Source organism: Callospermophilus lateralis, chromosome 5 (assembly GCF_048772815.1).
Source record: "Callospermophilus lateralis isolate mCalLat2 chromosome 5, mCalLat2.hap1, whole genome shotgun sequence".
Taxonomy (NCBI): domain Eukaryota; kingdom Metazoa; phylum Chordata; class Mammalia; order Rodentia; family Sciuridae; genus Callospermophilus; species Callospermophilus lateralis.
In genome coordinates, this window is record NC_135309.1 from 52,186,939 (window position 1) to 52,199,650 (window position 12,712).

General features: G+C 32.6%; 1 protein-coding gene across 2 annotated transcripts in view; it reads left to right on the forward strand.

Moving 5' to 3' along the window:
- Dmxl1 (Dmx like 1) overlaps nt 1-12,712 on the forward strand; it is a 175,997-nt gene that overhangs the window by 55,467 nt on the left and 107,818 nt on the right. For both annotated transcript variants that reach the window (XM_076856669.1, XM_076856670.1), the window contains exons 14-19: nt 3,503-3,592; nt 3,672-3,774; nt 6,552-6,671; nt 6,968-7,189; nt 7,875-9,557; nt 10,471-10,578. In XM_076856669.1, the coding sequence (XP_076712784.1) occupies nt 3,503-3,592; nt 3,672-3,774; nt 6,552-6,671; nt 6,968-7,189; nt 7,875-9,557; nt 10,471-10,578 (2,326 nt within the window). The remainder of the gene's footprint in view (nt 1-3,502; nt 3,593-3,671; nt 3,775-6,551; nt 6,672-6,967; nt 7,190-7,874; nt 9,558-10,470; nt 10,579-12,712) is intronic.

Below are 12,712 nucleotides of genomic sequence, written 5' to 3' on the forward strand. Positions count from 1 at the left end.
AAGAATAAATATTCAGTAGATTAGTCAAAGGGGCATCAATGGAGGGAAGAAGGGATAGGAAAAGGAAAGACAATGAAATGAATCCAAAATAATTTTTCTAAGTACATACATGAATACACCATAGTGAATCCCACCATCATGTAGATCCATAAGAGTGGAGTCCCAATTAGAATAAAATGTATTCCATGCTTATATAATTATATCAAAATGAATTCTGCTGTCATGTATTACCAAAAAGAACCAATAAAAAAAGACCACCCACATTCATGGAATTAATATTATTAAATAATATTAATGGTATTAATATTATTAAATTAATAATTAACATTATAAATATTGTTAAATTAATAAACATTACTAAATAGTTTAATATTATTAAATAGCCTTATTACCAAAAACTATCTACAGATGAAATGTGATCCCCATCAAAATACCAATGACATCCTTCACACAACGAGGAAAAAGAAAAAAAAATCCTAAAATTAATATGGAAGAATAAAAGACCCAGACAGTGAAAGCAATTCTAAGCCAAAAAAGCAGTTCTTTATATGTGTGTGTGTTTGTGTGTGTGCATGTATTTTTAGTTGTAGATGGACACAATACCTTTATTTGTTTTTATGTGGTGCTGGGCATCGAACATAGTACCTCACGCACACTAGGCAACCACTCTACCTCTGAGCCACAAGCCCAGCCCCAGAAAAGCAATTCTATCAAAGTACCTAACTTCAAATTACACTATAGAACTATAGAAACTAACAGTGCATGGTAGTGACATGAAAACATTAAAACAGACATATAGACCAATGGAACAGAACAGAGACAAACCCACAGATCTATAGTCATCTAGATGATCCTTCACAAAGGTGCCAAAAACATGTTAGAGGAAAAAAAAAAACCCTGGTGGTGCTGAAAAGAAATAGTAATCTACATAGAAAAATGAGACAAGATCTCTATCATTCATATTACACAAAAGTAATTCAAAATGGGTGAAAGACTTAGGAATTAGACCAGAAACTATGCAATTCCTAGAATGAAATGTAGAGTCAACCCTCCAACATATAGACACAAGCTCCAACTTCCTTGATCAGACTCCTAAAGCTCAAGAAATAATACCAAGAATTAATAAATGGTGTGGCATAGAATTAAAAAGCTTCTTCAAAGTAAAGAAAACAGTTGAGGGGCTGAGGTTGTGGCTCAGTGGTAGAATGCTTGCCTAGCACATGTGAGGCCCTGGGTTTGATGCTCAGCACCACATAAAAATTAAAAAATAAATGTATTGTGTCCAACTACAACTAAAAAATAAATATTAAAAAAAGAAAACAGTTGATGTGAAGAAAGAACCTGCAGAATGTAAGAAAATCTTTGCTATTTACTTTAAAAAATTTTTTTTTGTACTTATAGATGGACAGAATGCCTTTATTTTATTTATTTATTTTTATGTGGTGCTGAGGATTGAACCCAGTGCCTCACGCATGCTAGGCAAGCTCTCTGCCACTGAGCTACAACCCCAGCCCCTGTTATGTACTCTTCTGATGGAAGATTAATATCCATAATATATAAAGTACTCAGAAAATTTACCCCCCCAAAAAAACCCCAATCAATAAATGGGTAAATGAATTAAATAGATACTTCTCAAAAGATAAAGTACAATGAACAACAAACATGAAAAAATGTGCAATGACTGTGGAAGTCAGTATGGAGGTTCCCCAAAAGATTAGGAATGGAATTATCATATGACCCAGCTATACCACTCGTCTATATTTATCCTGAAGAATTAAAGTTAACATACTATATTGATACATGTGTACCCATGTTCACAGCAGCACTATTCATAATAGGCAAACTATGGAATCAGCCAGTGTGACAGTCACTGGACAAATGGATAAAAATACAATGGAGCCAAATGCATGCCTGTAATCCCAGCAGTTTAGGAGGCAGGGGTAGAAAGATCATAAGTTCAAGGTGAGCCTTAGCAACTTAGTGAGGCCCTAAGCAACTCAGTGACACTTGGTGTCTAAATAAAATACAAAATGGGCTGGGCATGTGGCTCAGTGATTAAGCGACCCTGGGATCAATCCTCATTTACTAGAATAAAGAGAAAAAGAAAAAAAAAAACAGTAGAGTTTTATTCAGTCATAAAGAATAAAATGTCATTTGCAGGAAAAAAATGGATGGAACTGGAGCGCATCATGTTAATTAAGTCAGGCTTAGAAAATAAAGGGTTTTCCACATGCAGATTCTAGAGAGGAAAATGGAAAAAGTAATCGATGGAATGGGAGAGATCTCAAAAAAAAAAAAAAAAAAAAAATAGAAGGAAGACCAATAGAGCAGAGGAAGAAGACTAGAGGGTGGAAGGATGGAAGGGAAAGGGGAAATTATAGGAACCAATATTGACCAAATTATATTATTATATTGTGTCCCCATGCATGAGTATATAATAATGAATCCCACTATCATATATAATTATAATGCACCAATAAAATCATAAGAAAAAGAATAAAGACAAAGAAATACTCAGTTCTTGTCATGAGTTGAAATGAAAAATTCTACATGAGCATTTTTTTGAGGGGCAAGGAGAGTCAAGAGCCTGACTTTATGCATGCTAATTTTGAGATGCCTGTTTGACATCCAAGATACTCAGTACTGGTCTCTGGAGTTTAGAGGGAGGTGAGGTCTAAAGATATAAATTAAGAAGTTGTTGGTAGATAAATTTAAAGTTGTAGAAGTTGATGAAATTGTGGAGGGAGGGAGCAAATGATAGAAGTATTGAATGCTAGAGCATTCCATTGTTAAAAGTAGTATGAATGTGGTATATATTAGAAACCAAATGAAGAAAGTGCTTCAGAGAAGAAAATGAACAGCAGGATTACATAGATGCTTTTATGAACAGATCAAGTTAGGAATATTGACCACAATTAGCAGAGTGAACTTGACTAAAGCAGTCGGGGTTTAAGAGGCTTAAAAAATCAGCATATATAGATAGTGTGTCAACTTATTTCTTTAGCTCTGTCTTTCCCACCTCAAAATTAATATTTAAAAAGCACTGCTTCTGGGGCTGGGGTTGTGGCTCAGTGGTACAGTGCTCGCCTAGAATGCACAAGACACTGGGTTCGATCCTCAGCACCACATAAATGTAAAATAAAGATATTGTGTCCACCTAAAACTTAAGAATAAATATTTTAAAAAGCACTGCTTCATAGAACATATCCAGGACATTTTATTTAGTATTTCACATTCATGGATATAAAATATTTTCCCACTAAAAATTACAAGCAGTGTTTTTATTTTTTGTCTGTATCAATTGAGCTGTCACTGTTCTTTGTTCCTAAGTAATTCCTTTTAAGGTAAAATCCTGAATGTTGATTGTTGAAAGGAATTGTATTTAGTCTCACTTGAACTTAATTGTTATTTATCTGTTATGCCTAAAAATTCATGTTATTTGCTTTTAATTACTTTTGAATTTATTGTTTAGTAAAGGAGATATCAATTTTTTAAAAAACAGAAATATGTTGGTGAAGTGTTTAACATCGTCAGTCAACAATCAACAGCAAGGCCAGGATGCATTATTGCGTTAGATCCCATTACCAAACTTGTAAGTATTATTTTTCTGTTGCTTAGCGTCAGGTATGTGATATGTATCCCAACTTATGTTGATATTTGTTTATATTTAGCATGGCAAAAAAACCCAACTGCTTCATGTTTTTCAAGAAGATTTTATTTTGAATAATCTTGAGAGGAAAAGTCTCGGAGAAGACAGCATTTTAGCTGATACAGGTAAAGAATTTTTATATGTAATAACATATTAATATAGAGTATCTTAAGTAGTTACTAAAGATAAATTGATATGTTTTACATTGTGTATCTCAAGTGAAAATTGTCCTGTGTACATTTCTGATATTATTATAAATATTGACAACTATATATTTATTTTGAGACGGGTTCTTAATATGTTGCCTGTGCTGCCCTTGAACTCCTGGGTTCAAGCAATAATGCCTCAGCATCCGGAATAACTGGGACTATAGGCTCATGTCACTTATCCTGGCTTATTTTTTTATTATTAACTAGAAATGGAAAAAAAAAACAAAGGAATTTTTTAGTTATATAGTTTTTAAAAAGCATAATAGAAATATTTACCATTGATATTTGCATATTCATCGAATAGATAAGATCTTACTCTACATAGGATGACATGGATCCCTGGCCTTTTAGAAACCTATAATTTAAAGAAATAGCTTAAAAATTCAAGCTATGGGGTCCTTAAAGGCTAAGTGTTTTTGTTTTTGTTTTTTTTTGTTGGTACTGGGAATTGAACCTGGAGCCATGTGCATGTTAGTGATCTACCACTGAGCTACATCCCCAGCCCTTTTGTATTTTATTTTGAGACGTGGTGTCTTTAAGTTACTCAGGCTGGGTTTAAATTTGCCGTCCTCCTTCCTTAGCCTTTCTAGTAGTTGGAATTATAGGCATGTGCCACTGTGCCTGATGATTAAGTATCTTAATGTACTTTTTATACTACAAGTTTAAAATTCTTTATTAAACTCACTGCTCAACATTAGCTGTTAATTTACATGAAGGAAAATGAGAAAAATAAAGCTAAAATTTCTTGGTCTTTAATCTTAATTACAGAACCAAACCAAACTCAGAAATGATGTTCCTTAAGATTAAAATCTTATAAAGATTTATAAGTTTACCACTTATCAAGTCAGTTATCAAGTCTGAAATAATAATATTAACTACATTCTCTACTTGTTCCAGATATTTTTTTTTCTGACTTCTCTTGTACATTGTTTATTCTACCTCTTGAATATTATTTCTAACACCATTTCCATTTTTCTTCTCTTTTAAGAAGTATTCCTTAGAAGTCTCCACTTTTACATTGAACATCCAGTTTCTTACCCCTGCTTTTATTTAGTCTTCTATTATTTTCCCTGAGATTTCATGAGCTGTGAAAATACACTTTACTCATGTTTTATGATTTTGAACATGTTGGAAATACGCTAAAAATGGGGAATAAAGATGGCAAGTATAGAATAAAATATTGTTTATTTAAATAAAAAGGTTTTTATCTTTTTATATTAAAACGGCAATGTTAATTTCAAATCTCTTTCATTAAATTTTTTTAAATAAAAATTACTCCCTTGTGCTTAAGGTTATGTCTTTATCTTTCTAGCATTTTCTTTTCTAATATTCTTCAATTTTTAATTTTTTATCTTTAAGACTAATTTTTAAAAAAGTTTTTCTTAAAACATTCAGGGAATTCTTAATGACTTTTGCTCAGCAATTATCTTTATTATTAGAGCTTTCCAGAAAATACCAAGGAGTTGTTTTTATCTTCTTTTCTTTCTTGTCAAGAAGAAAAGTATTTTATGGATATTTTCATTATTGGGGCATTCTTTCTTGATAGTGAAATTATAAGAAGTAGGATTGATTTTTTTTTTTTTTTTTTTTTTTTTTTTGGTGATCATTCCTTTGTCCTTTCCTGTCTATTATTTCTTACAATTTGAATACCTAACTCAGAACACATTATCAAAGTTACCTTTTCATTTAGTTTCCTAACACAAGATGATTTAAAATATTTATGGTCATCTTTATTTTCTAATTTTTTTAAAAATAATTTATTTTATTTATTTATTTTAATGTGGTGCTGAGGATCAAACCCAGTGCCTCCTCACACGTGCTAGGCAAGCATTCTGCCACTGAGCCATAAATCCCAGGTCATAATAAGTTCTTTTGAAAACTTTTTCCAATACAAATTTAAAAGGGCAAAAACTTTGGGTCTCAAAAATAGTTGCTTTCTGTTTTTCACATGTTCTATGATTTATAGGGTATTTACAATGTAGTTTTTTAATGTCATTTCATATCTAACCAGGAATAGCTTATAGTGAAAACTTGAAGTGTCTTATAAATAAAAAAGGAATAATGAACCATTGATTTTATTATAATTTTTAGAAAACTCATTTAGTTTTTTTGAGCAACTTCGTATGTTGTTTAATCTATATAGTATGGACCAAGAAAAATTTTCTTAAATAATATGTTAGTTGATGAATACTTACATTCTGGTCATTAGATATGCATCTGAATAAGACATTCCAGTATGAAACTTTGAAAATTTTTGGCAACAAAATTTCATCATGATATATTGTCTTAAAATATACATTTTGGCATAACAGTTTTAGCGATATTGCTTAAATAAATGAAAATTTTCACTTAAAAATATATAATGTATTACATAGTTCTTGTTTAGAAATTTTCCTCTTAATAAGATCTCTCTATGAACATTATGATGATTGTGATGTATAAGTTTTTAAGCCTTTCAATTAAAAAATGAAATTTAAGAATAACATGCATATATATAGTTGTTAAAATTTTAGATTAACAAATTTATGTGGTAAAGAAGTTGAATATATTCTACAATGCCATTTTGTATTTGGAATCCTAGATAAAAATTTTCAATTTTCTTTCTTTTAAAAATAGTTATTTTAAGTTGGTTTATTTGGTATGTTGTCTCTTTTATCTGTGTTAATAATGAAAAATATCACTGATACCAACAGGCAGTTCACCTAATAGATTTTCTGAAAAGTTCTACCTAGTTGTGATAGAGTATACACAAGACAGCCGTTCACTACTGCACATGTGGAATTTACACCTAAAGTCAATTCCTGTCTCATTGGGTGAGTCCTTTATTTATTTATTCATTTATTTTTGTTGTAGCTTTAGGCATAAATATTAAAAATTACACGATTGGATAGTTTAGGACATATTTCTTAAAGTCATTCTTACGTAGTAATGATAATTATTTAGTTAATACAGAAAAGCAAAATGAGTTTCTTGTTTTCTTGCTGTGTAAAACATTAATATGCGATCTGTTTTATCTTTTGTAAGGGAGTTTTGGATTATAAAAATGTAGTAGTTATAGTATTTGTAGAGTTCCCTGTCAACTTCTTGGTGTTTTTCTTATGTTTTGTAGATGAAAAAGTGGACACGAAAATATCTGAAGCAGTTTGGCAACCAGAAGAACATTATTCTTCTTCTCCAGAGAAGATCCTGTCTCCTTTTTCACAGAAGTATCAGGCTTGCAGAGCAAATCTTCAGAGTACCAGCAAGTTGTCTTTGTTTTCCGAAATGGTGTATAGCGAAGAGTTGCATTTACCGGAAGGAGTAGAGATAATAAGTGTTAAGCCATCAGCAGGTTTGTGAATTTTATGGAAATAGTAGTTGCAGCAGAGACCCTAAAGTGTAAAATAGTTTTTACTGTCTGGCCCTTTAAGTTTGCCAAAACCTGATTTAGTAAACTAATAGTATAGCCTGAGAAAATGTTAAGTTCCACCTAAGAATCTAGTCAGCATTAGTTATATTGAAGGGCCCTACAAAGTGACCCTTTAATATTTAGGTAAACAAGGGACATTCACATTTGTATTTAAAAATATGAACAAGGAGGAGACAAGGAGTGTTGAAAAATACTTTAAAAATGTTAATATCTTTAAGATAATGTCTAAAATTAGCAGAGAGCTGTAAAATGAATGCTAGATTTAGAATCAAGATAAGAATTCGGATTTCTAATTCCTCCTTAGTCTAGTTGTTTGATTCATACACAGCATACTTAATGTGTTTGATTAGGTTGGGTCTTTACCTATAAATGCAGGAACTGAAGTAAACTTTCCTAACATTCCCTTTCTGCTCTAGGCTTTGGTGATTCATTTTTAATATATTGTTGTGATGTCACTAAATGCCTCCTACTGATCTTAGTGAGCCTTAAACTAAATATAGACTACCATGTTCCTAACAGTAGTTCATGCAAAAGGACTAAAACCTTTAGTTGATGAGAAGATAAGTATAACTAAATTTGATATTTTAATGGATTATTTTTATTGTAGGACATCTGAGTTCTTCTTCCATATATCCTGTATGCAGTGCTCCTTATTTATTGGCAACTTCATGTTCAGATGAGAAAGTAAGATTTTGGAGATGCAGAGTAACAGATGGAGAATCTGCCACATCAAATAATGGAAAAATGGATCTTGTATATATTTGGGAAGAATGGCCATTACTTATTGAAGATGGACTTCAGAGCAATAGTAGTATAAGTGTACCTGGTAGGCCTATAGAAGTTAGCTGTGCACATACAAATCGTTTAGCTGTAGCATATAAGCAGCCTGCATCTAATAGATCTTCTCAGGACTTTTTGATGCATGTAAGTATTTTTGAATGTGAGTCTACAGGAGGTTCATGTTGGGTCCTTGAACAGACAATTCATTTAGATGAATTAAGCACAGTGTTGGATTCTGGCATTAGTGTTGATAGCAATTTAGTGGCCTACAATAAGCAAGAGGCATGTTTATTCAGTAAAGAAAGTATCACATCAAACACAAAGCATTTAGTTCATTTAGATTGGATGTCTAGAGAAGATGGTTCTCATATCCTGACTGTAGGAATTGGATCAAAACTTTTTATGTATGGACCACTGTCTGGCAAAGTACAAGAACAACCTGGTAAGGAAAACCTGGCATTTCCTCTCTGGGAGAGTACTAAAATTGTGCCTCTTTCTAAATTTGTACTGTTACGAAGCGTGGACTTAGTTTCTTCTGTGGATGGCTCCCCACCATTTCCTGTTTCTCTGTCATGGGTCCGGGATGGCATTCTTGTAGTAGGAATGGATTGTGAAATGCATGTATATTCCCAGTGGCAGCCATCTTCTAAACAAGAACCTGTTATAACAGATTCATGCAATGGGAGCACTCCGTCTATACTAAGTTTACTAAAACAGAGTAACTCATCAAGTTCTGGGTTACATCCTCCAAAGAAAACGCTGACTCGATCTATGACCAGTCTTGCACAGAAAATTTGTGGAAAGAAAACTGTATTTGATCCTTCAGTGGATATGGAAGATTCAGGTCTTTTTGAAGCAGCTCATGTACTGTCCCCAACTTTACCTCAGTACCATCCCTTGCAACTTTTGGAACTCATGGATCTTGGCAAAGTTCGAAGAGCAAAGGCCATCTTGTCACATCTTGTCAAGTGCATTGCTGGGGAAGTTGTGGCTCTGAATGAAACTGAATCCAATCATGAACGCCGCCTGAGGTCTCTCACCATTAGTGCTAGTGGAAGCACTACCAGAGATCCCCAGGCATTCAACAAAGCTGAAAATATAGATTACACTGAAATAGATTCTGTCCCTCCACTTCCGTTATATGCCTTACTTGCAGCTGATGATGATAGCTGTTATTCATCTTTGGAGAAATCTAATAATGAGAGTTTTTTAAATAAATCAAGCCAGTTGTCGAAAGAAAGTTATGATGAACTTTTTCAGACTTCAGCTATAATGCCTGATATTCATGTGTTAGAGACAGATGAAGAAACTACAAAGCCCAGAGTTATTGACCTTTCACAGTATAGTCCAACTTATTTTGGTCCTGAGCATGCTCAAGTTCTTTCTGGCCACTTACTTCATTCTAGTTTACCAGGACTCAGCAGGATGGAACAGATGTCTCTGATGGCCTTAGCAGATACTATTGCAACTACAAGCACTGATATTGGAGAAAGCAGAGACAAAAGCCAAGGTAATACTAAATTCCATAGAGTATTTGAAGATATAGCTGATAATATTTTTACTTATTTTCACAGAAAAATGATCTTAAATTTTTTTAATAAAATGATGCTATGAAGACTTAAAAAAAACATTATTTCTATCTTTATAGTAGTTTTGACTTCAGTAAATATTTTATATCCCATAAATCATAGTGCCATAAAGGAAGGACACAAAAAATCATCATGACAGTCATTTTTGCTGAATATTTGTGAGTTTAGCAAAAGTTAACAGACTTTTTTGTGGTATTAGGGATTGAACCGAGGGCCTCATGCTTCCTAGGCACGTACTCTACCACTGGGAGCTACATTCCCATCCAACTGATTTTTATTAAACAATTATTTTAGGTACTTGAAAATGCAGTAATTTCTGTTGATTTTTTTCAAGTTATAATAATATAACTTGATAAATAATAAAACTAGCATAAGTAATTACTCCTACCTATAATAACAAAAAAAGCATAAGAAAATTTGATCTTTTTATCACACAGGAAGCATTTTTTTAAAAATCTCCTGAATTTATGAACAAATTTGGACAATTTCCCTCAAATTTCAGATAAGGTGTGAAATTAACTATTTAAAAATCCAGTTACATTTTAATTTAAATCAAATAAGATCAAATTATAAAGAATGTTAATAAATTCTGAGTCAGTTCATTCTCTTTTTTGTTATTTTTCCAGTTATTTAGCTATATAATATCTTTGTAATGTAAAATTATGTAGAAAAAGGGAATATTAGAAAATATTTTAGATAACCTATTTGTTAGCTTACAGTGTTTTATCACTGTTTCTGGTGCTGTGACATATGTTGATTGTCAGAAATTTTAGTATTGTTTTGCTTACAAAATGTTTTTTTTTTAACATTTTTTTTTTTTTTTTCTATTTGCAGGTGGAGAAACTCTTGATGAATGTGGCTTAAAATTTCTTTTGGCTGTTAGACTCCATACATTTCTTATAACTTCCCTTCCAGCCTGTAGAGCTCAACTCCTTCACCAAGGTGATTTGGTAGTAATCTCTTTGGGAAGAGGGAGCATGCCTGGAAGGGTAGGGTTATGGGGATGGAACCCAGGGCCTTGCACATGCTAGGTAAGCACGTGCTGTATTACTGAGCCACACTTCCAGCTGATTTTGGTAATAATCTATTATAGGGAAGAAAGTCAAGTAGAAAGAGAGAGAAACTTATGACTTTTATACTTATTTTTTTGCCTAGGCATGATAGTGATGCTGAGTATGATGTATTCTAAGTTCCCTTTATTTTATTATTTATTTATTTATTTATTTATTTGGTATCAGGGAATGAATTCAGGGGCACTCAACTACTAAGCCACATTCCCAGCCTTTCTTTTGTATTTTATTTAGAGAGGGGTCTCACTGAATTGCTTAGCGCAACTTTGCCATTCCTGAGGCTTGCTTTGAACTCATGATCCTTCTGCCTTAACCTCCGGAGTTGCTGGAATCACAGGCATGGGACACCTCACCCAGCAGTTTCCTTTATTTTTAAGAAGTTTATTTCCTCTTTATCTTCTTTGTTAAGACCTAATATTTTTAATGGTAGATAAAAAGGGCAATCAGATATTCTGCGTTTTTATTTTATTTATTTATTTATTTTTTGATTACTAGAGAGTGAACCCAGGGGCACTTAACCACTGAGCAACAGTCCCAGCCCACCCACCCCCCCCCCCTTTTTTTTTTGTTTTGAGACAGGATCTTGCTAAATTGCTTAGGGCCTTGATTAGTTTCTGAGGCTGGCCTTGAACTTGCGATCCTCCTGCCTCAGCCTCCTGAGTCACTGGGATTACAGGTGTGTGCACACCCAGCTCTGTGTTATGTTTTTAAATGTGAAATATTAAAGGTAAATTAGTATTGTTTTATTCACTTTAATTTTTTCTTTAGATTTTTCTTTTTTTTTTTTTTTTTTTGCCCTTTTGATATTCATGTAAATTGAGATCCCCCCCAAATATGAACACTTCTTTTTGAGCTGTGGTTGTGGCTTAGTTGTAGAGTGCTTGCCTAGTTATGCAAGGCGCTGGGCTCAATACTCAGCACCACATAAAACTAAAAATAAATAAAATAAAGATATTTTGTGTCCAACCACAACTAAAAAATATTTTTAAAAAAATTTATGAAATTTGTACCCCTGAAACAGATAAAATTAGCGTGTATTGCAGATACTAGTTTAATAGCATCATATTTCAGATATGCTTACGTACTATTTAGACAGTACTCTTACGGTTGAAAGTAACAAAAATCTCACTTCAGATGACTTAAAACAGAATATTTATGGACTCAATTCCTAGAAGCTTCACTCTGGGTTCCAGAGTGAATAGTATTACTGGTACTCTGCAAATGAGCCTCTATTCACTGGTCCCTGTCTCTTGTTCTTTATTTTCTATTTTGTTTCCCTCCTTGCTTTCTTTCTCCCCTCATTTTGCATTTTGCTTTGGAAATTAAAATTAAAACTTAGTTGAGATTAATTTCTTTTTTTAAGAAAAAAGTTTTATTGTAAATTGGCAATTCTGTATATTTAAGGGATACATGTAAGATATATGTATACAAAGTGGAATGATTAATTTAAGCTACTTAATATCCATCTGCTCAAGTACTTATGTTTAAAGGTGCAAACACTTGAAATTCGCTTTTAGCAATTTTGAACTATGCAAATGTACTATTATTAAGGGTAATCATCATGTTGTACAAGAGACCTCAAAAACTTTTTCCTTCTGTCTTCTGTCTTTCCTACTTTAATCAGTATCTCCCCATTATCCCTATCTTCCAGTTTCTGATTACCACTATCCTACTCTGGTTCTATGAGTTTGGTTGTTTTAGATAGCATTAGTGAAAATATGTAATATTTGTCTTTATATGACTTTCATTCTCTTTTTGTTATTTTTCCAGTTATTTATTTAGCTATATGATATCATTTGGCGTAAAGTCCTCTAGATTGATCCAGGTTATTGCAGATGACAGAATTTTTTTATGGCTCTGTAGTATTCCTTTGTGCATTTTCTTTATTCATTCATTCATTGATAGACACAAAGATTGATTTCATAACTGAGATTGTGACTCATACCCCAGTAAACATGGGATTTAGGTATCTCTTCAATATATTGATTTCAAATCCTTTGGATATG